At 48.4% G+C, this 27075-nt stretch overlaps 2 protein-coding genes across 10 annotated transcripts in view; one reads left to right on the top strand and one right to left on the bottom strand.

Moving 5' to 3' along the window:
* SLC5A11 (solute carrier family 5 member 11) overlaps nucleotides 1–3494 on the top strand; it is a 37652-nt gene extending 34158 nt beyond the window's left edge. For 4 of the 5 annotated variants that reach the window (XM_078074676.1, XM_036112500.2, XM_078074675.1 and 1 more), the window contains 4 exons: nucleotides 506–674; nucleotides 1045–1260; nucleotides 1899–2067; nucleotides 3200–3494. In XM_078074676.1, the coding sequence (XP_077930802.1) occupies nucleotides 506–674; nucleotides 1045–1260; nucleotides 1899–2067; nucleotides 3200–3402 (757 nt within the window). In that variant the 3' untranslated portion in view covers nucleotides 3403–3494. The remainder of the gene's footprint in view (nucleotides 1–505; nucleotides 675–1044; nucleotides 1261–1898; nucleotides 2068–3199) is intronic. The other variant, XM_036112501.2, reaches the window with a different exon arrangement.
* Nucleotides 3495–6467: 2973 nt separating this feature from the next.
* ARHGAP17 (Rho GTPase activating protein 17) overlaps nucleotides 6468–27075 on the bottom strand; it is an 87652-nt gene continuing 67044 nt past the window's right edge. Inside the window, exons 16-22 of one of the 5 annotated variants that reach the window (XR_004923653.2) lie at nucleotides 26211–26367; nucleotides 24011–24241; nucleotides 21586–21749; nucleotides 15918–16538; nucleotides 14764–14799; nucleotides 12987–13035; nucleotides 7248–7377 (exon numbers count right to left, since the gene is read on the bottom strand). Coding sequence is in view for 4 of the 5 variants with exons in the window: in XM_036112493.2 (XP_035968386.1) it covers nucleotides 7247–7377; nucleotides 15918–16538; nucleotides 21586–21749; nucleotides 24011–24241; nucleotides 26211–26367 (1304 nt within the window). In the remaining variant the exon portion in view is untranslated. Of the gene's footprint in view, nucleotides 7378–12986; nucleotides 13036–14763; nucleotides 14800–15917; nucleotides 16539–21585; nucleotides 21750–24010; nucleotides 24242–26210; nucleotides 26368–27075 lie in introns of all 5 variants that reach the window. The other 4 variants (XM_036112494.2, XM_036112495.2, XM_036112493.2 and 1 more) reach the window with 4 other exon arrangements.

The raw sequence follows: 27075 nt of genomic DNA, 5'->3' as shown, positions 1-27075 counted from the left end.
GCAAACACAAATATTCACTTAGCAGCTTTTGTTTACAAGAGTGGAAAAATAGAAAAAACTCAAGTGTCCACTGACCACTGCAGGATACACAGTGGCATGTCATGGTAGATCCATTCAATGGAGTATTTTTCAACAATAAGAAGGAATGACATACTGTGATCATGCATGATGCATGGATGAACCTCAAAAGCATGCTCCGTGAAGGAAACCGGCTGCCAAAGACCACATGCTGTTGAATCTTATTTCTGTGCAATGTCCAGAAAAGGCAAACCCATAGAAACAGGAGCAAATAAGGAATAAATTGTAAATGGGCGTGAATGAACTTGTTTGGAGTAATGGACTTGTAAAACTTGATTGCATTGCCCGGAGTTACGGGATTGTACTCTTAGAATGGGTGAATCTTGTGGTATGTAAATTCTACCTCAATAAAGCTGTAACAGAGAAAGAGCAGTAAGTGTTTCCGGGGAAGACATGCTAACAAGGGGCTCTCTCCGCCTGGCACTAGGGCGTTTGTGTTGCTGCTGGTGCTGGTCTCCATCCTCTGGATCCCCGTGGTCCAGGCCAGCCAGGGAGGCCAGCTCTTCATTTACATCCAGTCCATCAGCTCCTACCTGCAGCCACCCGTGGCCGTGGTGTTCATCATGGGATGCTTCTGGAAATGGACCAATGAAAAGGTAGCTCATCACCCATGAGGATGTCTTAGTGACATGGGTGGCATTCCAGAGGATGAGTTCTGGGGACGGAGGTGTGGGGAGGGGGCCACCTGGCCTTTGAAGAGCAACCATGGGGGTTCTGTTTTGATGCATTGTGTCATGAAACAGGAAGCTAAATTCACAAGGAATGAGTAAATTATTCATGAATGATTAGTTATGTGTGAAAGATAAACAGATAAGTAGCTGCAATCCTTTTCAAATTACTGACGCCTGCATCGACCGTCCCTAGAAAGGCGGGCTCTTGAAAATGGCTCATCGAGGTCTGCAGAGGCTCAGGCTGGTCGCCCTGTAACCCTGGACGTCTCTAAGATGGCCTTGCTCTGATTTGCAGGGGGCCTTCTCAGGTCTGATCTTGGGCCTTCTCCTAGGCTTGATTCGGCTGGTCCTGGACTTCATTTACCCGCAGCCTCGGTGTGACCAGCCAGATGACCGCCCCACCGTGGTGAAGGATGTCCATTACCTGTATTTCTCCATGATTCTGTCTGCAGTGACTCTGATCACGGTGTCCATCGTGAGCTGGTTCACAGAGTCACCCTCCAAGGAGATGGTACCTTTGGGTTTGATACTATATAACCACTGAGATCCTTGGCCGCAAGCGACAGAAAACTGACCCAAACTGGCCTCAGCGAAGATGGTTTGACTGTTCAAGAAGCTGGGACATCCAGGGTTGGGCTTTAGGGACAGCTTGATTTGGGATGGAAGACCATCCGAATCCATCCTTCATTTCCGCCCCAATTTTCAGGCGCCGTGTGGGGCTGGCAGTTTCCAGGGATTTTATCTTTTCTCATGCTCATCAAGCAAAAGCAGAAACATGTTTGTCCCAGCATTTCCAGCAGGGTTCCTGATTCCCATCGATGCAGTCAGCTCGACACATGTTTACCCATGAACCAGTTCAGTTTCTGTGGCTAGAGAAATGCATGTGCTGAATGGCTGATGGGGGGGGTCCCCCAAAAGCCCCAGGCTAGGGTTAAGCTCTGGGGGGCCAGAATGAAGGAGGGTGAGATCCCAACAGAATTAGGGCTGCTGAAGAAAGCCAGGGGAATCGTGGGGGAAATGTCCATTGATTCTGCAGAGGGCAGGGAGCTGGAACTTGTTGGAGGTGCAGTGATGGGGGGCGTTCTCACATGTGAGGCTGAACATGGGTTCGAGCAGGGGACCCTAATCTGATCCATCTCTGCTCCTTAGGTAAGCCGCCTGACCTGGTTTACTCGTCATGACCCCATGGTCCAGAAGGAACAGGTACCACCAGCAACTCCTCAGACTCTTACCATCTCTCCAAATGGGACACCAGAGGCCAGCATCACCAACATCCAGTTGGAGATTGTTCAAGAAAACAGAGCCAAACCCCACTGCTGTGAGTTGCCTCTCCTCGGTTACATTAGAAGCCCAAGAAGCATTAGGTGTTTAAGGGGAGATTTTTCTACCAAATCACCAGCCAGAAGGGGGATGTCCTTGGAATGTTAGCATCCCCTGACCCCCAGTATCTGTTCTAACTTTCAACAGATGCTCAGTGGGGAGCAATAACAGCAAACGCATGTTGGGTGCTTGCTAAAACATGGCTCACTCAATCCCATGAAATCTCACCAGGTAGGCTGGAATGCTATTGGCTTTCTCTAAATTGCTGGTTTCAGATTGGCAGCTTGCAGACATACCGTGGTGTAGTCCACCTACCATTTTAATAAAAGGTGAGTTAACATTGAAAAATCAGGAGATTTCACATAAAATTCCAGATTTCCATCTCCTTTTGAAACATGGGAAGATGTAACAACACTGGGCCCCCATGTCTGCATGACTCACGTTGTCCGGAGCTTGGAAAGCAGGCCCTTCAGACCTGGGCTGTGCCCTTCAGTGAGCCAAGGTCCCCATCTGCCCCTATTGCCCCATGACCCTGCGGCCGTGGGCTGTCATTTACCATCACACGTGGCCTTTTACATCTACCAATATACATGTACATACGCGTACAAACGTTCTGTGGCTATGTATCCATGTCAACCTAACGAGATAGATCCAGAAGACCGTGTGTTTCAAGAAAAATGAGAGAATCTTTCCTGGTTCATATTTTGACAAGTTTAATAAGCAAGGTGGCTCCCCCTGACCACGTGCCTGGCTCTAAAGGCCGTGGAGCTTGCAGCCCCAGCTTCGAATGGGGAAATAGTGTCCCCACAAGAGTGCCCTTCTCTGCCTTGGGCCTCCTGGCAGGCAATGTGATAGAGAGGAGGGAGACAGATTTGGCTTCTAAACCCACCCCTGCCACTGCTTACCCACTACATGGCCTCACCCAAGTTAGTCAAGTGAGGCTCTGTCTCTTCATCTGAAAATGATAAGTCTGAAAATACCACTCTTCCGGATTAAGGTATTCATGAATACTTTCCAGAAAAGGTATGGAAAATACTCACTGGGCACGGAACACAGCTGGTTGGCCCCTCTGCTCCCTTCTCTGGGAGACACAGCCCACATCCTTATGACCTTCCTTTGGGTTCTTCTAGGTGACACGACCCCAAAGCGGTCCAAAGTGATGCGAGCCATCTTGTGGCTCTGTGGAATGGAGAGCCTGGATAAGGAGCCCCCGAGCAAAGCGGAACCCGTCATAGTTTCCTTGGAAGAAAACCCCCTCGTGAAAACCCTTCTGGACATCAACCTCATCGTCTGCGTTAGCTGTGCCATCTTTCTCTGGGGCTACTTTGCTTAACGTCGGGGGTGAACCCAGGGGTCCAGTCTGTTGTCCGCGCCCTCTTTTTGTAATGAAAGGAAGTAAATAATAAAGCTTCGTTTGTTTACTGTGAGGCTTCAAAGGAGTTCATGGGCCATTTTCAACGTGACATTTAGCTCTTTTCTTCTTAAAAGGGAATGGAGAGTAGAAGGTGGGGGAGAAAAGAAGTGTCAAGGCTGCCTCTTCTCAAAAGGCTATTCACTCTTCTTGTCTATTGTGCAACACCAAGGGCGAAATTCAAACTGATAAACAAATGAAGAGACCTGCCAGGCCTCCGAGCCTGGCAGCAGCCCCATCTCCAGGGCCGAGCACCAGCATTTGGACTTTGCCCGGCTCACGTTCAAAGCGCAAGGAATGGGACCCGCAGGCCACCGCTTGCCTCCACTCCTGCTGGCTTTGGGTGAAGGAATAGCTGGTCCCCAGAGCTTTCCTCGCTGTGACACTTGCTTTTCCATATGATCTCTGGGAAGTAGACCAGAGGGGGCACCCTGGAATCTTGTGCTTTAAGGGAATCAGGGAAATGTGTGCACTTCCCAAGTGCTGACGTCAATTCTCTTTCTCCGCTTAATTCCCACAAGGCTGCTTGCCCTCAAACAAGCGGCCAGAAGGATGGGCAACCCCACAGCAAATCTCTACTGACCGAGGGGCGGTGGGGCTTTGGACCTGAAGAGCAGCCACCCCTGTTCCACGCAGTCCCAGCCATCCTCCTTTCTGTGTTCTGGGCTCTGCTGGGGTCTGCCGGAATGACCCACACAGGCTGTTGGCTGCGTGCACGGCTAAGGTCAAGGGCAGGCCCACAGAGCCGGCCCTGGGGGAGCCTAGCGCCTCGAGTCGTGATTCTGGCCCTGGGATAAAGGGAGCTGGGGCGGACTGGAACCACTTACTGGCATAACAGAACTCGGAACTCTGTTCTCAGAGCAGTCTCTCCAGGGACCCCGATTTCCACACTTGAAAGGAACACGGACAGGAAACCCTGAGGCCGAAGGGCCACTGGCTTCACTTGGTCACCCAACGTGTCTCTGGAGTCCCTGCTGGTTGCTCTCAGGACCTGGGGCCAGCCTTGTCAGAGGCCTGGCTCTGCCACACTGGTCCCGAGGTCAGCGGGGGGTCGGGCGGAGGCACACCCCCGCCTTTGTGGGGAGCCGTTCGCTAACGTGGCCACTCTCCAGACCCTCAGGAACTGTCCCCCGACCGGAGCCTGGGATGGCCTGCGGCAAGTGGGCTCCAGGGGGAGGCTAAGCGCTCCTCTCCAAGGGCCCAAGGCGGGGAGGGGAGGCCCAGCAGGCTCTGCTGGGGTCCTGAGCTCCTTCCCCCTGCGGCCACTCAGCCAAGCCCCAGAGACCTCTGCTGCCACTGGTGGGGCTTGGAAGTGCGTCTCAGTGGGAGCCATCACGACGGACATGCAGGCCGATGCCATCTCTCCCCCGGGTCACTGTCACAGCCTCCTGACTGCTGGCCTTCCTGACTCCAGTCTTGCTCATTGTGCAGCCACGGGCAAAGACAGCGAATCCGACTGCGCCACTCTTCTGCCTAGAATCCTTCAGTGACTCTCCCAGGCTCCCGGGATGAAGCCCACATTCCCTGATGGGAATTACCCCTCATGGCCAGGCCCCTCTCTGGCTTTGACTCTGATCACTCTCCCCTCGCCGCTTTGCCATGCCAGATCTTTCCTTGTCCCCAGCACCGCCACTACGACATTCCAAAGTGGAGGCTTAGAAACATCCGCCAGTGAGCTGCTACCCCATGTGATGCAACAGACTGTGAGTCACAGATGTCACTTGGCCGGAATGAAGAGATGGCAGAACAGGGTCTACGGGAAGAGAGGGAAGGCTCTAGAATATGGTCACAGGCTGCCAGGGCCACGGCGCTGATGGGAAAATGGTGGGAACAGATGTCAGGTGGAGAAGCCGGTGGAGGGTCTGTCTTCATACCTTCAAATATGAGCACCTGTGGAGCTCACTGGACTTGAGGGGCACTGGGAGCTGGAGTCCCAGGAGGGGGACAAGGGTCTCCAAATGCTGCACCAAGAACGGGATAGATGGGTCCTGAATGCAAGGCATGGTGCGAGGAAGAGGGCCTTGACCCTGGTGTTGCCGTGGGTGGGGGAGCAGAAAGAGAAGGCCTGAGCACATAGGGCTAGAACGTTCTACGAGAAACTTCTGAGGGAAGGAAACGGAAACCAGCATCTTCCTAGACACCAGCACCTTCCTGGATGATTAGGGATGGCCACTATGAGTTTAGATTATAAAACCTCTCCTCTCTGATGGTGTTAGTGCCAGGAGAAGGGGACAGCAAGGTGGTGACTGTCCCAGCAGGGGTAATCACGTCTCTGCGGGAGCTCACAGATGCTTCCACCATGATGTGCTTGCGGTTCCGAACGCAAGCCGAGCCCCCATCCAGAAGATGGGCAGTAGCCTTGGTTTGGTATTTACCTTTGACACGCAGACAAAACCAAATTATCATCATTTTTCTTTAGATTGGAGCTGCTGGGGTTGGGAGATTTTAACAAATGAAGGAGAGTGAAAACTGAAACATTCTTCAAATAAAGAGGGTCTGTGTTATGTTTCAGAGCCAGCAATAACAAAACACGTGTGCCACTCTAGGGACAATGTCCAGCACGGACATTCCTGGTCCCCAGACACCCACACCACCTCCTCGGCAAGCACGGCATCTCCGTTTTCTCCTGAGCACCAGCGCTGCAGAGGAAGCACGTCCAAGGTGCCGCCGAGATGCCTCACGGCACACAGCGGGCTCCCTGGAGAAGGGGCTCAATGCCGATGGGCAACCGACACTGAGACCCTTGGTCTCTACGAGGAGCTTGATCTACAGCCAAGGGGGGATGGCTTCTGAGGAGGGAGACGGTCAGCCTTAAGCAAATATAAATTTAAGATACAGGGGGAAATGGGTTCATGGGTATATATTTTCAATGTCATTAGTAAGTGTAGGAAGTGCTTTGGGGACACAGGGATCTTTGATGTCTCACCCAAATTCTGTTTGGTTAAGTGACAAGACAACACGTGCGCGCACACACACACAAGCCACAGTTTTGTTTCCGAGAATTATAAAGTTTTCATATAAACCACAGAATATATTTAATTCAAATTAAACATGAAACTAGAATAATGTTCGGTCCTTATCAAGTAGCAATTACATTGTTTAAAAAAAAAAACACAGTACATTTCTTTCTACATTCTGGCAATCCAACAAGGCACAAGTCACATCCAGTTTGCTGAGGTGACGGATCCAGCAGTCACCATCAATGCTCGTGGGTTTGAGGGGTCGGGGGGGCACGACCATACTTCATACAAAATGATTCTGCAGCAGTTATGAAGGAGAGGAACCTCCCCCCTAATAGAATGAAAGTCCAAGTAGCAGGAAGTAGGCGATTTGCATAATGCATGTATTTTATTAAATAGATAGTTCATGCGCTGCTTCTTCTTCATTCCAAATTGCCTTTCATGCCACCTGCCTCAACGGCTGTGACAAAGATTCCTACACACATCTCGGCAATAATACTCTTTCCATTCTGGGTACTTCTTTTTTCTTTTTCTGTTTTTCTTTCTTTTTAATTTTTTTTTTTTAATTTTTTTGGCATGATTTCTTTCCCGTGTAAAGAAAGCCAACTTCAAGACACAGGTCATTCAGCTTAAAGTGTCAGCCTCCACCTTCTCCTGGGGCTGCGGGGAGGTGAAGGCCTGCATGCCAGACCTTCTTTTCCCTTCACTGAAAGCTCTTCACTGTTTGGTCTGCAGAGAGAAGCGCGCACCTGCCCCTGTTCTGCTCACCAGGGTGAAAGGGGGCGGGGCCGGGGGCGTGGCTTTCTTCACAGGGCAGTGCTTTCTGTATCGTTGTCTATATCCAACAGAATGCGTCCGGGCAGGTCTTTGCTGGCTGAGTCTGAAAGCATGTCAGGAAAGGTGCTGCGAAGCGGCTCTGAAACTCTAGAACTGGTGTCTGGACAAAAACAGGAGACATGCTGTCAGCGTGTGGTAATGCCCACGAGGCCGCCCGAGGGCGCTCTAGAAGAAGAGAAGCTGGACAGTCCGAGTCAGCCCATGCACACACACCCTCGATCACTACAGGCATCGTCAGCCCCTGGAAGTTGGGTCAAGCCTCTCAGACCCCAGGGCAGCCGAGTGGCACAGCCCTGCCTCCTGGCTCTGGTGGCCCTTCCCGGGAGCCCTCAGAGATGCAGCCCTTGCAGGGGGCGCTCGTTCTGACCGAAGAGAGGAAACCTCATTCTCACCAAGCCTCTCATGCACGAACTAAAACCTCCTCACAAATCAGGGCTGAGGGGATAGGTGAGCCTCACTGGAGAGAGCCCCCTCCTCTGGGACCCAGGAGTCTGTTCTCCTGTTACTCCTGCTATGCCAGCCCTGGCACCAGTGACATTTTGGGCTGGATCAATCTGGGTTGGGGGGTCGTCCTGTGCCCTGTAGGATGTGCAGCAGCCGTCCTGCCCTTCATGCATGAGAGGCCAGTGGCAGACAGCCCTCTCTCCCCCAGTGTGACAAAGATGTCTCCAGACACGGCCAGATGGCCCCTTGTCAACCCCTGGGTGACAATCCCTGAGGTAGATCACCAGCCTCTCACAAATACCGATTTCTCTTCTCCTTTTAATACTTATACTCCAGTTCCTTTTTCATGTCTTATTATGTTGGCCGGAATTCCTCTAGCGAGAGGGCAAATGCGGAATCCTCAAGCCGTCGGTCCCTCACTCCTCAACCCACAAGAGACATCTTCACCTGCCATGGCTGGCCTCCTGGTGAGGCTGGGGAGGCTCAGATGCATTCGTTCATGAACAAGTACTTACTGAGCATCTCCCTGAGAGGGCACAACAGTGAACAAGCCAGACACAGCTTTAATGAAGCCGGCAGTCCAGTGGGGGAGACGGCCCCTGATCAAAACAGAATCATTTGTTTCTCTAGGAGGTGTGTGTTTTAGCAAATTGTGAGGGCCTAGTTAGAGGTTTTAGGGCCAGTGCAGGAGAGAAGGGAGAAATTCAGATTTGCTGTAGTTTCACGTTGCCAGGCTGGAGTGTCCTGGGAGTCTCCCCAATATGTTTAAGAACTTCTCTTAACTTCTCTTTCACCTGCTCCTTCTCCACACAGGCTGGGGGCACACATAGGTGCGCTCTGGGGGGCTCACTGCTTTAAGACTGGTTCCTGCTCCTGCATAACCCTACAGTTCTGAGCTGCGAGATCTATTTACTCCCCTTTCTCACAAGGGCTCTTGGGTTGGCGGCCCCAGCCCTCCAAGTTTCCTATGCAACCACAACTCAAGAGAAATTTCTAGATTTATGGAGATGCCAAGGTATGAGAGGTTCAAGTGCTGAATGCACTTGACAGTTCCGGTCTTACAATAATTGTAAAACCAACTGAACTGTGCTGCATTGCACTGTCCAGTGGTGCAGTCAAGGGTGGGCTGTGTGCACAGAACAGGGATCCAAATGTCTCAGACTTGACCTCAGCAGAAAGGAAGTCACGAGAGCAGGGACCGTGTCTGTCTTGTTCAGTGCATCCCCAGTGCCTAGAACAGTGGCTGTTTAACGGTTCAATCTCAAAAAATTTTGTGGCTGGCCAGTTGGATGGATAGATGAGGAAGAGCCCTCCAACCCTCCCATTTTTCCAATCCTCCCCTCCTATAGTCTCAGGCAGAGTAGTCACGTCTCAAAGACAAGACTGGTACAAGAAATCCATTGCAAATTCAATCCCTAACCCAACAAGACAGATGGTGCAACCAGTCAGTGTCTCTTTTTAGCCTGAAGAGTTTACCAGAGACTATGGAACTGCCATGCCTGGTGGGGGACGTGTGATGCAAAGGCACTATACGTACTGATTAGATTTCTACTTGTTAATATGTGGATTTACATGCAAACCAACACCGATCAGCCACAGATCCTTTTCAGAGGACAAACTTTCTTTTCTTTTTTTTTTCCTTTTCTTTTCTTTCTTTCTTTCTTCCCTTTCCTTTTACTTCCTTCCTTCCTTTCCTTCCTTCCTTCCTTTCCTTCCTTCCTTCCCGTCACACATAAATAATTTCTGGTTTTGTACTTTCCTGAAATTCTCTATTTATGATGAATACACACAAATTATACACTCAGGAAAAAAAATGTGTGGTGGGAGCATAAGGGACGTTCCTTCCCTCTGCGTCCTGCCCGCTCCCCTGGTTTGCCTGAAGTTGGCAGGTACATTATTTCCCAGCCCTGCGCCCCCTTACACGAACCACTTTTAGTTTTTATTTTTTTAAAGGCAGTTGATTTAATTTTTATTTATTTATGATTTTATTATTATCTTTAAAGTTTTAAGTAGGTTCCATGCCCAACGTGGGGCCTGAACTCATGACCCTGATATCAAGAGTCACATGCTCCACTGACTGAGCCAGCCAGGCCAGCTGAACCATGTTTAAAAAGAAGACAGCAAATCTGTTCCCACACAAGAAATAGTAAGAATCAGCATGTGTGCAGAGCCAGCTTTCAGAAGGAGACTGCTCTTCATCACAATGGCTGGACAACTGAGCAGCTACCAGACATGGTGCAGGGGGCTCCACACATATCATCGCGTCAGTTCACTGGCCCCCCGTGAAAGGACCCCAAGGCAGCACTAGTGCCACCGTAGAGGTAGAAAGGGGGACTCTGAGAGACTCAGCTCCGCACAGAGGATCAGAGCCAGACAGGTTAGACCCTAGAGTCTGGTTCTTCATTGGCCTAGCGCTCTCCCTCCGCCCCGCAGTAGTCTGTGCATCCTCGGGTGAGGGTCCTGACAGAGAAGACGGCCTCTGAGGATATAATGCGTGAGTCTTAAACACTCTGGTTCATTGTAGCAAAAAGGTGGAAAAGGTTATTTTAGAAAGATTCTATTTTTTAGAAAATCTTTTGAAGGAATTCTATTTTTTAAAAATGCCTCTAGGGGCACCTAGGTGGCTCAGTCGTTAAGTGTCTGCCTTCAGTTCAGGTCATGATCCCGGGGTCCTGGGATCGAGCCCCACATCAGGCTCCCTGCTCAGCAGGAAGCCTGCTTCTCCCTCTCCCACTCCCCCTGCTTGTGTTCCCTCTCTCACGCTGTCTCTGTCAAATAAATAAATATTTTAAAAAAATAAAAAATAAAAAAATAAAAATGCCTCTAGGGGCACCTGGGTGGCTCAGTTGTTAAACATCTGCCTTCGGCTCAGGTCATGATCCCTGGGTCCCAGGATCGAGCCCCATATCGGGCTCCCTGCTCAGCGGGGAGTCTGCTTCTCCCTCTGCCCTTTACCCCACTTGCGCGCTCTCTCTCGCGCTTTCTCTCAAATAAATAAATAAAATCTTTTAAAAAATTATAAAAATGCCTCTAGGGGTGCCTGGGTGGCTCAGTCGGTTGAGCGTCTGCCTTTGGCTTGGGTCATGATCCCAGGGTCCTGGGATTGAGCCCCATGTCAGGCTCCTGGCTCAGCAGGGAGCCTGCTTCTCCCTCTCCCTCTGCCTCTCCCCCTGCCCCTACTCTCTGCTCTCTCTCTCTGTATCTCAGATGAATTAAAAATAAATAAATAAAAATAAAAATAAAAATGCCTCTAAAACCTTCTGGCTGCAAATTTACATAAGGCATCATTTTTCTTATATGCATTCTAAGAAGGGCTGGTCTTTGAGCATAGAGTTTGGAGCTAAGGTCACATGACTGATGTTATATTATAAAACCCAAACCAAAAAGACAGAGACGCCCAGCACGCTGCATCTCCTCTCAGGCAGAATGTTACCCCTGATCGGCAGCTTGGACAAATCTCACCGGGTTCCTTTCTTTTTTTGAGTATCTATATCAAGGAAGTTAGCCCCCCAAGGGCCAGAATGGGCCCTCTATAATTGCGGGTATGGTCCTACAAGGTTTATTTGTCACCTCAACAAGATGTGCTTGTCTAAGGTTATTCGAATGGTCTCTCTGAGAGGTAACGGACCCAAATACATCCTTGAAATTAAACTTTCCAGGCACAGCTGCAGGGCAAATCAATTTCCCCGCTTGACCAATCTGTAACCTGAGGTAAGGACTCCCTTCTGCTGCTCACCAGCGTGCTAGGGCTGTCAGAGCTTTGGCGCCCAGTTTTTATTATTTTAGTCAAAGGAGAGATTCTGTTCAGGTCTCACTGGATATTTACCTTGACATGATTCTGATGTCTAGTTATTAAAAATAAACTGCAAGTAGAAGCAGAAGCCACTGAAATGTCCGGCTATGAGCAAAAATACGCCTGCTTAACGTTAAGGAGTCATTTGAAAAGATGGTTGTCAAAACTCCATCATAACATGGGATGGAGCATATGATGCAAGATCAAAATCTATTTTTGCAAAATAATTATGATCAGGCACCCCCTGGACTTTTAGGGAAAAAAAAACTAGAGTAGAGAAAAAATAGAATATGAATAGCAAACTTCTTCAACTGTAGAAGAGTGCCTTCTTATTAGTTCTAGTTTCCAAATCTCCTTTCATATCCGTGATTAATTTTTTTAAATGTGTTTCTTTTGGGATATAAAAAGAGGTTAGTTTTTTTTTAATTTTTTTTTTAAGATTTTATTTATTTATTTGAGTGAGAGAGAATGAGAGATAGCATGAGGGGGAAGAGGGTCAGAGGGAGAAGCAGACTCCCTGCTGAGCAGGGAGCCCGATGTGGGACTGGATCCCAGGACTCCAGGATCATGACCTAAGCCGAAGGCAGTCGCTTAACCAACTGAGCCACCCAGGCGCCCTAAAAAGAGGTTAGTTTTAAAAAAGAACACTGTGAGAACCAGCAAAGTGTCGCGGTTTTAAGGACGATCCTGAGAGCGACATGGTGTATCCTTGCGCAGAAGATGGGTGTCTTGTGGGTATTCTCAGGCTCATGAAATATCATGAAATATTAAGAAATATCTTCTACTCCTGAGCATTGTCTTTTTCACCCATGAAAGAACCGATATTGGGAAAACCAAGTGGTGGCATCAGAATCTAAATATGGATGCCTGGGCCCCAGCCCTCCCGTGTCTGGGTTCTAGAAGGCTGGGTCTGGGCATATGAATTTTTAAAGCGTTGACCTATGAATCTAATACATAACTCTGAATATCTATTTTTTCCAAGATAAAAATGATCATAAATAGCTACTGTTTACTTAGGGCCCCGTGAATATTAAGAACTGTAAGATGTTTTCTTATTTTATCTGATTTAATCTCTTCAGGAGAAATTCTCACAAACATCACCCTCTTACTGATCAGCCAGGTTGTGCCTTATCTGATGTTACACAGAGAGCTGCAATTCTAATTCGGGCATGTCCGAGTCTACAATGTCTTCTTTCTACTACACCTCAAGCCTGCCTGGTATAGAAAAGAACAGAAGTGAGAGAAGTAACAGGGCCAGCCCCGTGAGCACCTGTCACACGTCTGTGAGCGCACTTCGTATCCAGGGTGATTGACAGCAAGCATGAACGAAGCCAGCCTCCTTCAGTACATGCACTGTTAGTAGGGATGCAAGCAGGCAGGGTTAGGGTGCCCAGTTAGTAACAGGCATGAGTGCACAAACATGATCATAAAGTAGCACAGATGCTTTGGCCAATCAGGTGCCTTTTCCTTACCATTAAATATTCCAATTTCAGTTCCTACTGAATATGGCAGGTCATACATCTAAATTATTTAATAAAATGTTGAAATTAGAACACTCTTGGCTAGAATCTATTATTTTAAAAACAGCAAGATGTAAACTCTCTTACTTTCGAAGCTAAAAGGCTTGTCGTGCTTTCTACAGTAATGATGAAGAAGAGATTCCAGTGACACCAGAATCCCTCTGTTCCCCCCGGGCCGGTGCTGAACTGCTACAGGTTGGCTGCCAAAGGTGCTTGGCAGCAACAATCTCCCCCAAGAGTTTATTCTAATCCCCAAGCCTTAATTCCACTTTTTTGGGATTAACTGCTCTAAACGAATAACCTGTTTCTAGGAATCTGTCTGTGGTTTTCCATGTAAAAACACACGATGTCGTAATAAAGAAACGCCTTCCTTGGAAGTTATGTTGAAATACCCAATAGCCGTATCGGAATGGTTAACACTAGCGGACTCGTGAGTCCTAAATGCTGGCCTTCTGTGTGCTTCTGCGGGTAGTCTGGGCATTTTTAAGCAATTAAAAGTTAATTCTGCAATACAAAGGTCATTGTGGTGACCTGGAATTTCTTGAGTTTAGGAGAATTCATAACATAGATTGGTTTTTAAATACTTAGCTAATATCTTAAGGAAAAGTAGTTTTTATATAAAATTTCCCGGACCTGATAATTATAAAGTACAGAGCCTTATGGGGCTGTACCGGATCAGTAAGATAGCCTTCTGGAATAAATACACCTGGGTGGAGAACGGTATTAAATAACAGACATGATTCTGGTTTGTAGTTTTCTGTCTAAAAAGAAGGAAAGATCTGGGTGGAGGGGGGGAATTTTGGTGTGTCCCAAGTATTGACATGTTAAAAGGCTCAGCCTTGATTAGGGCTTAGTTATTTTACTGTTGTGCATGACTTCCACACCCCATCGGGCAACCCCTGGCTTCTGGGTTATAAGGAGTCAGGAAGGGGGACTCATCCCTGTGTCCTCCTCCGCGTCCTAAAGGTCGCACTCTAGTTTCCCTTTCCGGTTTCTCCAGAAAGTCTTACTCAGACCAAAGCTGTGAATACTCTGTCGAAGTAGCCCACCAAAGGTTTAAGGCTCAGCTCAGTGGATGAGAGCAACAGTACACATAACGAGAGCCTTACGGTGTCCAAATGCGGACCCAAAGGCAGGATGTAGGTGAGCCTCACGGTGCCCTTGGAAAAGCTCATATGGTTTAAGAAAGCAAAATGTAAGCATGCTGGAATGCAAAGGAATTTAGTGTGGGATCTTTGGAGGAAGATTTTTTTTTTTTTTGGTCCGAGAATTTCAAACATCAAATTAAGAAGCTCCATGCGGTTAACTTGCACTTAAAATATACAATTAAAAAATTAAAGCTCAAGACACAGGGAACACAATTTTCTGTGCTGACTGCACCCGAGTCCTCTTTGGTTGGATGTGATGAGCCAATCTATGAGAGGTAAATCAGTGAGAAGAGCAGGACCCTTTAGGAAAGGCTTACCAACAAGAAAGAAGACACTCCTCATATCTTATGAGAGTAGCTTGAAATCGGGTTCTCAATCTACTGACATCTACCTCTTGAATTTGGAGCATTGCAGCTCGGGATGCTTTTGCTAAGAACATAAGGAATGTCTAATGCTACAGAACGGATGGCAGGGGCGTCAAGTAGCTGCTCCTGAGCACATAGTCACAAGCACATATGCAAAACAGGGCTAAGCAGGAGCATTTGGAGCTGTGGTAAGAGCTGCTTGGGGGAGTTACAGACCTTAGTCCTGGGAACCTTCCCCACCTGTGAGGGCATCTATTGGGAAACAAACAAACAAACACACCAATATGGCTTTGTTTTTTAAAAATAAATGCTGGAGTGTCATCAGAAATTATTAATCATTTATAATATGTGCACTTATGTAGTATATTCCTGGAAAAAAAAAATAGGGTTATCAAAAGATAGACTAGTTGGTTAACCCTCATCATTTGGGATACCAGTCCAGGGGATATTGTTGGCTCATTTCAGCAGAGAAGTTGTGCGATACAAACTAGCTCCACATAGGAAATTTAAAACTAAGCTGTTGTGATTCAAAGCTCCTAAGTGCCATTTTTAAAAACACATTAAAAACCCCCATCCACCCCATCCTTAAATCAAATAGTGTATTAGAGTCCTTGGGGTAGAACTTTTTAAAGAAATAATAATTAAATAAAATGATCATGTTCTAGACTACCTGTAAAAAACAAAACAAAAAACCACCCCATTAGGTAGCCCACTGAAATCTATAATCACCACCACCCAAAACAGGTTTCCACAGGAATTATGGGAAATTCTTGATCCTTCCCCTCCCTCACCACTTGAGGCTCACGCTCTGATGTGATCACGCCCCAAGACTTCTCTTCCCGGAGCATCCAAATGGGCACAGATCACGTTTTTTTAAAGTTATACCTGAAATGCTTCACTTACTATGAACATTTTTAGCTTTAGAAGGAAAATAAGTATTTTAATGAGGAATTCGCTAAGAGATGAATTTCATGCTCATGTTGTACAACACCTTCCACCTGCATTAGGTCATTATACTTAGAAGAAGGTAAAGGTAGATAGGTCTTAAACACATATGAAACTATAAATCAGAGGCCAGCTAACTTCAAGGGCCAGGTAGTAAATATTTTTAGGCTCTGTGAGCCAAATACTCTCTGATAGGACTATACCACTGTTACGTTAGCACAAAAGCAGCCAAAGACAGTATGTAAACAAATTAGAGTGGCTGTGTCCCAATAAAACTTTATTTATAAAAATGGGCTATGGGCCGGATCTGGCCAGTGGGGATAGTTTGCTGCCCCCTGCTGAAAACCAAGGCCTAAACTGAAAGGGGAGTCCAGAAGCAATGTAGCATGGATGGGGGGAAAGGTCTGAGCCGGTTTCTCACTTACCCGTTACTATTTTGGAAGCAGTGGGAGCTGCGTTGGTGAGGGTGCCGTCCCCAACCGAGTGGGCGCCAGGAGGATGTGGGGGTGGAGGCACACTGGGCCGGTTCCTCGGCTTTGGTACTGGTCTCGGTCTCGGTAAGGTTCCGGTGTGTGGCTGCGCCGTCTCAGGGTTACTCACCGCCTGGGTCTGAGAAGCTGGCAGGCTGGGGTTCTGTTTTCCTAAAGGTGGAGTCCTGGGGGGCGTTGGAGTCTGGGGAGGGGTGTGAGGCGGCTGCTCAAGTCCAGGCTCACTGGGCAGTGCCACGGGGGCAGGCGGGCCCTGGCTACTGGGTCTGCTGTGCCCCAGCAGCGCGGCCTGCGTCGGGGGCTGCGGCGGCGGGTGACTGGGGGCTTGTATCGGGCACAGGCTGCTGGAGTACCTCCGGGGCGCAGAGGGCTGCGAGGTGGTGCAGGGCTGGCCGGGGGCCTGGCCCGCGTGCTGGGCGGGAGGAGAAGGGCTGCGGGTGGTTGGCTTTGGTGACAGGCTGGGTGGGTGCGGAGATGTTCCTGGAGAGCTCTGGCCCCCGGGGTGGCCAGGAGGTGGGTTTCCTGGTTTCGGGGGTGCAGGAGCAGGTTTTTTAACAGCTGCACAAAGGGGGAAAACACCTTTCAGTAAGAACAGCACGGCGAGAGCCAACACCGCCTTTATCAGGTGAACCTCACCACGGCGGATCCCAAGCGCCCCGTGCAAGGATGCAAATGGGAGGGCACTTCACTCTGTGGTCTCCCTCCCCCAAGCCCCCAGGCCCAAGTCTAACCAGGAGAACAGCAGGTGACAAACTCGAATTGAGGACGTCCTTCAAAATGCCTGACCGGCCCTCCCCCAAGCCATCAAGGCCGCGAAAACACAAGGGAGGACAGAAACTGTCACGGCCCAGAGGAGACTCAGGAGATGAGGTGGCTGCATGCGCCGTGGTCTCCTGGATGGGAGCGAGCCTGGGACAGAATATGGACGTTGGTGGAACTGGTGAAATCTGAACAAAATACGGAGTTTTGTCCATAGTAAAGCAGTGGGGTTGGTTTCTGGGCTGCGATAAACGCACCCTGGGGACCTGGGACGTTAATAGTTGGAGAAGTGGGTGAGGGGCATATGGGGACAACCCACACCGCCTCTGCCACTTCTCTGGAAATCTAAAATTATTCCCAAACAAGAAGTTTATGGTAAAAAGAAAAAGTACCTTATACACATAGGGACCTTTAAAGACCTGCTGTTTATTTTTTAATTTAAAAAATTTTTACTGATCTGGGGTTTGAACTCACGACCCCGAGATCAAGAGTTGTATGCTCTACACACAGAGCCAGCCAGGTACCCCAAGACCTGTCGTTTGAAAAGTTCAATATGAAGAGAACTCAGTGAACGGCTGGGGGGCCGCCTCCCTACACGGAATCGCTGCTCTAAGCCCACTGAGCTGCCCACTTGTCAGTGTCCTTCCCGCGTGATCTGAGAGCCCGGGAAGAATCAGGGAGAAGCAAGAACAGCTAGAAGAGGGTGACCCCCAAGCATGACTGATCTGCCTATACATGCACCATGGCCCCTTGCCCTAAGCCGGCTTCTCTTAGAAGGCTTAGTTTTTTGTTTTGTTTTTTTTAAATAACAGGAATTCTACCAATTCCAGAATCATTTGAATTAACAGATATGCTCTGGATAGAAGTACAAGTAAGTCTGGAAGAGTTGCCTTAGCTAGATTTCTCTAAGGAGAGTTGAAGCGCATCACCATCCTTCTCATACCAGTTGAGATCAGTGTCACTAAGAGGGCTTGGGTGCAGAATTTGTACTGAGGAAGGAGAAATGGAAAACAATGGGTCTGGAGATCAGGTTTTGGGCTGGGAGAGGTGGGTGGAAAGGAGAGATGTTAGTATTTTTCAAATTGTACTGAGATCCTACTAATCTTCCCCAAAAGCGATAGGGAAATTAAGGAGGATCATTTACCCCACATCACCAGCGCATAAGTTAGGCCCCCTACATAAATTGAAGTCCCATTTAAGTCTCATATAAGTCCCATTAGCTCCCTGTAAGACAGGCATTGTCATACCCATTTCACGGTGGAGAAAACCGACGCTCAGAGGAGTCAAGTATTTGCAAAAGATCACACAGCTAATAACTGGCAGAACAGAGGCTCACAACCATGCTCTATGGACTCCTTGAACTCTTTTTCATCCCCTTCCTCCTTCCTACACTGCCTGGCTCCCTGCTCACAGGGCTCAGAATTCAGGAATGAAAAGGGTATAAAGTCTGCTCTGCTCTGCTGGCCTAGAACTTTGACCCTGGACCTTGGAAGACCTTTTCCTAAAGAAACAACCAACCAACCGACAAAGGAAGGACTCTGGAATAGTAGCCATTCTCTGGTTACCATAAGCAACTTAAAAAGAAAAATGTCTAGCTTTCTATTCTGAGCGATATTAATTGTAAATTCCCACTGGATGAAAGACCATTCCTGGCAGGAAAGGATGCCGAGGGAATTAGGAGAGGAGGCAGGAGAGTCGGGTGCCGGGGCCATGGGAGAATGGTGGACCTTGTCCAAGACCACCTGTGAACGTCTGGGGAGGCTGAGGCGGGGGCTGAAGGATCACACTCGTCCTGTGATCCGTGGTTTGAGGAAGCAGGAAAGACCCCAAAGGTGGCCATAAGGAGGGCCTCAACCTGGAAGCAGGGTTATACCCAGAAGCCAGGAAGAGAAGACCTAATTACCCTCCGGGATCAGCTGGGGTACAGATGACGATGATGGTGGCTCAGGAGAGAGGATCGCCTTAAGAAGGACCAGGTGGGGGCTGTAACCAAGCAGTGTCCCTGACTTTGCCTCCTTGCCTGTAACTTATAAAAATTCCATGCATATACGGCCAGCTGATCTTCGACAGGGCACTGAGGATATACAATGAGGAAAGGACGGTTTTTTCAATGGGTGGTGTTGGGAAAAGCGGACGTCCACAGGCAGAATAAAACTGGACCCTTATACCATGAGCAAAAGTCAACTCAAAATGGATTAAAGATTTAAACATAAGAGGGGCGCCTGGGTGGCTCAGTCGGTTAAGCGTCTGCCTTTGGCTCAGGTCATGATCCAGGAGTTCCAGGATCGAGTCCCACATCAGGCTCTCTGCTCAGCGGGGAGTCTGCTTCTCCCTCTGCCCCTCCCCCCTGCTCATGTGCGTGCTCTCTCTTGCTCGCTGCTCCCTCTCAGATAAATAAATAAAATCTTTAAAAAAAAAAAAAAAAAGACTTAAACATAAGACCTGAAAATGTCAAACTCCTTGAAGAAAATACAGAGGGGAAGGCTTCATGACATCGGAATTGTCAATGGTTTCCTGGATATGGCACCGAAAGCACAGGCAACAGAAGAATGGATGTATGGGTCCACATCAAACTACAAAGCTTCTGCACAGCAAAGGGAACGATTGACAGATGAAGAGGTAACCCACAGAATTGGAGAAAACAGTTGCAAACCATCTATCTGATAAGGGGTTAATTTCCAAAATATGTAAGAACACCTACAACTCAATAGCAAAACAACTAATAACCTGATTTTAAAATGGGCTAAACACTTGAATAGACTTTTCTCCAAAGAAGTCATCCAGATGGCCAACAGGCACAGGAAAAGATGCTCAACATCACTCATCGTCAGGGAAATGCAGATCAAAACCACAGTGAGACATCACCTCACCCCGTCAGAATGGCTACTATTAACAAAACCCCCAAAGACAACAAGTGTTGGCGAAGATGTAGAGAAAATGCAACCCTTGTGCACTGTTGGTGGGAATGTAAATTGGTGCAGTCATTATGGAAAACAGTATAGAGGTTCCTCAAAAAACTAAAAATAGAACTACCATATGATCCAGCAAACCCACCTCTCGGTATTTAGCCAAAAGAACTGAAATCAGGATCTCAAAAAGATATTTGCATTCCTGTGGTCCCTGCAGCATTATTCACAATAGCCAAGATGTAGAAACAGCCTAAACGTCCATCGACGGATAATTGGATTAAAAAAAAAATGGGGTCACCTGGGTGGCTCAGTCGTTAAGCGTTTGCCTTCGGCTCAGGTCATGATCCCAGGGTCCTGGGATCGAGCCCCACATCAGGCTCCCTGATCCTCGGGAAGCCTGCTTCTCCCTCTCCCACTCCCCCTGCTTGTGTTCCCTCTCTTGCTGTGTCTCTCTCTGTCAAAAAAATAAAATCTTTAAAAAAAAAGTGGGATATACGGGCAACGGAGTATTATTTAGCCTTAAAAAAGAAGGATATCCTGCCATATACAACATCGTGGATGAAGCTAGAGGACATTACGCTAAGTGACATAAGGCAGTCACAATAAGACAAATACTGCGTGATTGCACTTATATCAAGCATCTAAAGCAGTCAAACCCACAGAGTGGAATGGTGGTTGCCAGGGCTAGAGAGAGAGTACTGGGGAGGGGCTAATGGACAGCTGCAAAGCAACAGACATCAAGTTTCAATTATGCAGGATGAGTAAGTTCTAGAGTCTGCTGCACCACACTGTGCCTATAGTACTCTTAGAGATTTAAGAGGGTAGATCTCATTGTAGGTCTTCTGACCCCAGTAAAATTAAAAAAAAAAAAAAAAAAAGAACCACAAGAAGATGTTGTGGGTCAGAATGTTCCAGAAGAGAAAAAATGGAACGCAGAAGTTCTAAAGAGGGAATGAGGGACACCTGGGTGGCTCAGTTTGTTAAGCGTCTGCCTTCAGCTCAGGTCATGATCTCCAGGTCCTGGGATCAAGCCCCACGTTGGGCTCCTTGCTCAGTGGGGAGCCTGTTTCTCCTTCTCCCTCTGCCTGTTGCTCCCCCTGCTTGTGCTCTCTCTGACAAATAAATAAATAAAATCTTAAAAAAAAGAAAAAAAGAGGGAATGAGCTTAGTGCATCCCAGGAGCAGAGAGCAGACCAGCACCGCTGAAGCTTGGCGAGAGAGGGGGTGTGGTTAAGTGTGGGGCCCAAAGGCAGGGCGGACCACACCGGCCCCACAGGGGAGGTCTGCACAGAAGCCATCGGAGGGACAGTTTCAACGGAGAGAAGACACGATCTGCTGTGTTTTAGAGCAACCCCCCTAACTGCTGGGTGGAGGACGGTAGGGATATGGGTGGGAACCATTCAGATCATACAGCACTCAGGACCCAGAAAGCCCTGACCTCAATCTAGAGGTTACAGCGGCTTGCAGACCCGTAGAGCCTGGTTACGACAGAGGCTACAGTGGCTTCCAAGCAGAGGGACGGCTTGGAATGCCAGATTCCTGGAAAACTGGGAGTGTTGTTTCCAAGAAAAAACTTTTCGTTTGTTAGGCTTTGTGGCTTAAACATATTCTTAAATGCCTGCTTTTCTGCTCTCTATTATTTCATTTCCTTTTAATGATTTTGCTCTTAAACGACTGATTTTTCTGCTTGCCATTTTTTTTGAAGTTTTTTTTTTTTTTAAAGTAATCTCTACACCCAATGTGGGGCTTGAACTTGAGACTCTAAGATCAAGCGTCGCGTGCTCCTTCGACGAAGCCAGCAGGTTCCCCTCTGCTTGCCATTTTAAAACAGACATGGAGATGCTCTGTCAGAAAGCCTTGCAACGTGAATCCCTGTGCTAACCCAAGGAAGTCTGCACATCCCTCCCTAAGGGGAAGGAGTAAAGGTGGCTACTTACCTCGTCGCAGAGTGTGCGGGCTAGGGCCAGCAGAATTGTGCCCCGGGCCAACGGAGAGCTGATGGGAGCCGGCCGCCGTCTGCGCCTGGTTCTGGCCACTGGCCATCTGACTGCCATTTCTCCCTGGGGCAGGGGCAGGTGCAGAGTCCTTGGGTTTTGGTGGACTACGGAGAGCAGAAGTCAAGTTCGATGTCAGGCATTCCCCGCGAGAAAGCTAGTCAACATGCTATCAAAATACCAGATTCCACCCAGAGTTTTCACCTCGGCAGGCAAGGAGGTGATCGGGAATTTTCAACAATTCACACTGGGTCTGCAAACCCACTATTTATTTGTGGCCACACAGGGCTACTTTAGGAGATTCACTGCCTCAATTGTCTTCCAGCTACTCTGTCACTCGAATATCATGAGAGACACTATTTCACAGCTACCAATAAGAAATTTCTAGTTTGAGGGGCGCCTGGGTGGCTCAGTCGTTAAGCGTCTGCCTTCGGCTCAGGTCATGATCCCAGGGTCCTGGGATTGAGCCCTGCATCGGGCTCCCTGCTCAGCAGGGAGTCTGCTTCTCCCTCTCCCCCTGCTTGTGTTCCCTCTCTCGCTGTGTCTCTCTCTGTCAAATAAATAAATAAAATCTTTAAAAAAAAAAAAAGAAATTTCTAGTTTGCTTGTACTTCAATTGGGCAGTATTAAAAAACATGAAAGGGCTTTCGGACTTCAAAAGAACGAGATTTGACACACGCAGTGTACAAAACAAAGCAAAAGCTGTGGCAAGATACTAACACTGTAAATTATACAGTGCTAGGTTATTATCAATCATTTGGACTCGAGGAAAGAGTAACCCTGAGACTCAATGATGGCTCACAGCCCGGAGCTGGTTAGCAGCAGGGTGGACAGAGATCAGAACTCGGGCCGATTCCTGGCTCAGAACTTTGTATACTAAGCTTTACAGCTGCATCTTGTCAGGGTCACTAAAGTGTGAACACCATTCGTGAAAGTACACAAAATACCCACAGGGCACAAAGAACAAAAGCAAATTGAGGACTGACACTCCATTTGTCCTTCTGCAGGGCATCCTAATTATTGTCTTAATGTATTTAGCCTGATTAAGCAACCTGAAGGCTACAGGTAAATGAAAATGTGTGAGTCTGCAAATACTTTTTTTTTTTCCCTCAAACAAAAAAAAAATAAAAGCCCAAACAAAGACATGTGTGGAGCATCAGTTTCGACAAGACAACACGGAGTTATAATGTGCCTAGGAAGCCTTGGGAGGTGGAAGCCTTCGTGATTTTTAACCAAAACGTGAACTTCTGCAAATTCTGTGAGTCAAAAGGAACTCAGGAATATACAGAGCAGTCCGAATGCAGCTGTGAGGCTGGAATGAGATTTTTATCTCCTAAGCAGCTAGCCTCACATCCCACCAGGCACTCCCTCCCCATCCGGAGAAGCTGGATCCTTGTTCTATGCATTTATTTTACTTTATATGTGGTTATCTAGTGCTTTATAGATGGCCATGGTGAGAAAAGGACAAGAAAAATCGTAGCACATACTCTCTAGAGGGGCTCATCTGTCACAGCAGCTTCTAGTCCTGAACTGTCTGACATAGCACCTGGAGTAGGCTCCGGTGGAGAAGTGAATTCATGCAGAGTAGATGAAAATCTCAAGTTCAAAAGTACTCTTTCTTAAAGTTGCTATATATTTGTACCCCACTCCAGACAGCTAATCAAAAGGTTAAGCAACAAAAGAGCCTTTTAAGAAAGTCTATCATATTTTCTACCTTGTATTCACCTATCAATTTGCCTGTAAGACTGAAAGCTAGGGGTGGGGGAGGTCTCAGTCCACCAATTGTGTACTGCATCCGGCACTCAGTTATTCAGGATCTGATTGGACGGATGGACGGATGGATGGATGGACGGGCGGATGGATGGATGGATGTATGGACGGATGGATGGGTGGGTGGATGGGATGCACGGACTGACGGATGGGTGGGTGGATGGGTGGGTGGATGGGTGGGTAGATGGGTGGATGGGTGAGTGAATGAATACCAGGAATACTCTAACTAAGTAACTTGCTACATTCAAGTGTTAACTACTTAGTGTAGAAGATGACAAAAGCAAATGGTAAATGAACACTGAGTGCACATCAAACAGGGAAAAGAGCTTTATAGTACTGCTAGCTGCCTGTTGGCTTCCAGCACCGAAGCAGTATGGTAAAGAATGCAAACAAACGTTGCTTCTTTTGGAAAACAGGAAAGGAAGCAAGCAATTTGCAGTCTTTTCTCCCATCCTTTGCCAACCAGAAGAGTGAAGGCAGATCTGGTTCACTCCCTGCTGAGCGATTCTGTGGGCATGGAGGCCACGCCTACAGGCCAGAGCCTGCAAGAAGGCTGGGGCACTGAGCACCCGCTGCCAGCAGAAGCCGGCCTTCTTACCTGTCGCCCGGGCTTGGCCCCTGCTCCAGTGTGCCCGCAGAGGAGGGGACCGTCCCACCCCCTGCGCTGCTTTCAGCCCTAGAGCTCTGGGGAGGGGGCTCTGGGCCTGCAGGAGCCAAGGTGCTGCCATCTGCGGGCGGGAGTGGCGGCTGGAAAGCTGGGGATATGTGCTTTCTAGTTAGAGTGCCACCCCGCCGGTGGGCCTGGAAGTCCATAAGCTTCACACCAAAGCTACACAGAAAGAAGAAACAGTCAACACAGCATGCAAGCCAACTATAGAGACAGAAGTCCACTGTTCCGCATGTGTTAAAACCCGCGCACGGGGCGAGCCACCCGAGTTGCCCAGCATGCAGTGAGGCGGCGAGGACCAGACGAATGGTCGCTGCTGTTACCAAGGCAAGCAGCTCAACCTGGCTTTCCACCTGAGCAAACCAACAGACCTGGTACTGATCAATGTCCTTTCTCAATTCGGGTGTGAATGGCTGAAAGCACACAGGCAGGCCTCGTCCTGAGTGGGTGACATCGCGTTAGCGCGCCTACCTGCCTACCACCCAATGGCCGCCTTGCGTCTGTGCGTGCGGGGGACGGGGTGGAGGCTGCGGGCAGCGTCGGGATGTCACACCGCCCTGCCTCTACAGCTGAGCTGTACGAGCACTGGTGTGGGCGGATGCAAAGAATGTATCTGAGAGGATTCGTGACCCCGGAAAAATATCATTGCTTTCGGGAAGGAGACGGTGGTTGGAGGATGGGGAGGAGGAAGATTCACTTTTCACGTAAGCCAACTGATGGATGAACTCTCAAGCTTTTCAGTTTGAAAAACAGAGACATGTGGCTCCCTGAGCTCGCGTGTGCCGGGTCAGCTGGTGGGGAGAATCCACCCCGGGAGATAACCGAGAATCGTTTCCTGCGTGCCCACCAGGGCCAGGATGCTGCATTTCGTGACTTCAAATACATGAAGACTAATTGTGCGGTGGCCAGTGTGTCATCAGGAAGCAGGACCTAATGTGTGATCAGGGCTTCAGAGAAGTAAAACTTCTGCCCGTAAGAAATGTGGGTTTCAGAGGGACAGACGGAAAGTAAAGCATGGGCCTTTGCTATGGATTAAAAAACAACAATAAAGCAAAAGGAAACAAAAAAATCAGAGCTCACTATAAGATCAGGCAATGAAAAGAAGAGCTTGTTGTTTAGTTGTAAAACCACGTCCAGTGATATTATTCCGTGTGTACGCGAAAAGCACGTTACTCCGCAGGCCTCTCTGACGTGGCCTTGTGGGTGAGCACAGTGGCATTTCCTCGTACGGACTGAACAGGTTGGCTTCTGAGGGCGTAAGTCACAGACAGCCTTATTAAGTTTTGAAAATCCCACTAAAAGGGCGCCTGGGTGGCTCAGATGGTTAAGCGTCTGCCTTTGGCTCAGGTCATGATCCCAGGGTCCTGGGATTGAGTCCCGCATCGGGCTCCCTGCTAGGTGGGGAGCCTGCTTCTCCCTCTGCCTCTGCTTCTCTGTCTCTCTGACTCTCATGAATAAATAAATAAAACATTTAAAAAAAAAAAAAAAGAAAATCCCACTAAAATCGCCCGTGGAGCACAGTATAGAGACCTGCGTCTCGTCTACGGCCATACCACCCTGAACGCGCCCGATCTCGTCTGATCTCGGAAGCTAAGCAGGGTCGGGCCTGGTTAGTACTTGGATGGGAGACCTGCGTCTCTCACTAAGTCCAAATACGGGAGTATCTCCAGCTGAGCATCGGAGTCAGCGGCTGGCTTCCGCTGAGGGGCCAAGTCACACCCAAAATGTGTCTCTTTGAAAACCAAATCCGACAACTCACTGTGAGAGGTGGATTATTCTCCCATCTGTCCACAATACCTAACGTCCCCCTGCTTTTTCTCTCCCTTCCCCCCTCATCAAGTACGTTTAGGTGGCTTTGTAGCATGAGTATGATGCTTACCACAGACCAAGTGAAGCTCGGATGCATATGGAACAATGTGTACTGACAAGCTACAGAGCTGCCTTGTGGTCACGTTAATGTTTGGAATGAACTAGAGCAGAATTCCCGAAATATCGGGACCTGACAGTCATGGGCGCGCCGTGGGCCACTCTCGTACTACAGGTCCACTGATGCAGTACCAGATCCCAAGGGTTTAGGAATTCTTCTACATGACATCTGCTGTTGGAGGAAAGTGAACAGCTCTAAACACACCTCTCCTTCTTCACCAAGTCCCCTTCCATGACCGCCATGCTGGCAGGCCGCTTCCTCTCGAGGGTCCCTGAGTCAGAGTCATTTCCAGTGTGAGATGAGTGATTGGAATTCGGGGTGACGAGAGGGACGAATGCTTCCGATACGTTAAATTCCACCTCTGCAAGGAGACAGAGAAACAAGCGTGCAGGCACACCTCAGAGATAAGGTAGGTTTGGGGGCAGACCACTGCAATAAGGCGAGTATCGCGATGAAGCAAGTATCGCGATGAAGTGAACATCCCAATAAAATGAATTATCACAATAAAGCAAGTCAAATGACTCTTCTGGTTCCCCAGTGCACATAAAAGTTATGTTTATACTATGTGGCCATGTGTCATAGCAGTATGTCTACAAACACAAGGCACATACCTTAATTAAAAAATACTTCGTTGCTAAGAAATTGCTAACCATCATCTGAGTTTTCAGCGAGTCGTAATCACCGATCACAGATCACTATAACCAATATAATAAGAAAGAAAAAGTTTGAAATACTGCAAGAATTACCAAAATGGGACAGAGACATGAAATGAGCAAATGCTATCGGAAAAAATGGCACCAAAGGACACGCTCAAGGCAGGGTTGCCACCAACCTTCAACTTGTAAAATACTGCAGCATCTAGGAAGCGCCATAAAGTGAGGTCTGCCTGCACATGAGGTGTAGAGCATACGGGTGCATGAGGCTTTAAAACTCCCATCAGCCCTCCCTGTTTCATAGGTGCAACTCCCTGCCCCCTCATCTTTTCAAGAATGGTTTGCCACACCAGGGGGAGGTAAAATGAGGAAACTAGAGATAAGGAGGGGGTGTGATTCAGAATATAAGTTACACA

The sequence above is a fragment of the Halichoerus grypus genome, chromosome 6 (assembly GCF_964656455.1).
Source record: "Halichoerus grypus chromosome 6, mHalGry1.hap1.1, whole genome shotgun sequence".
Classification (NCBI taxonomy): Eukaryota; Metazoa; Chordata; class Mammalia; order Carnivora; family Phocidae; genus Halichoerus; species Halichoerus grypus.
This window is presented reverse-complemented; position numbering and strand designations above follow the sequence as displayed.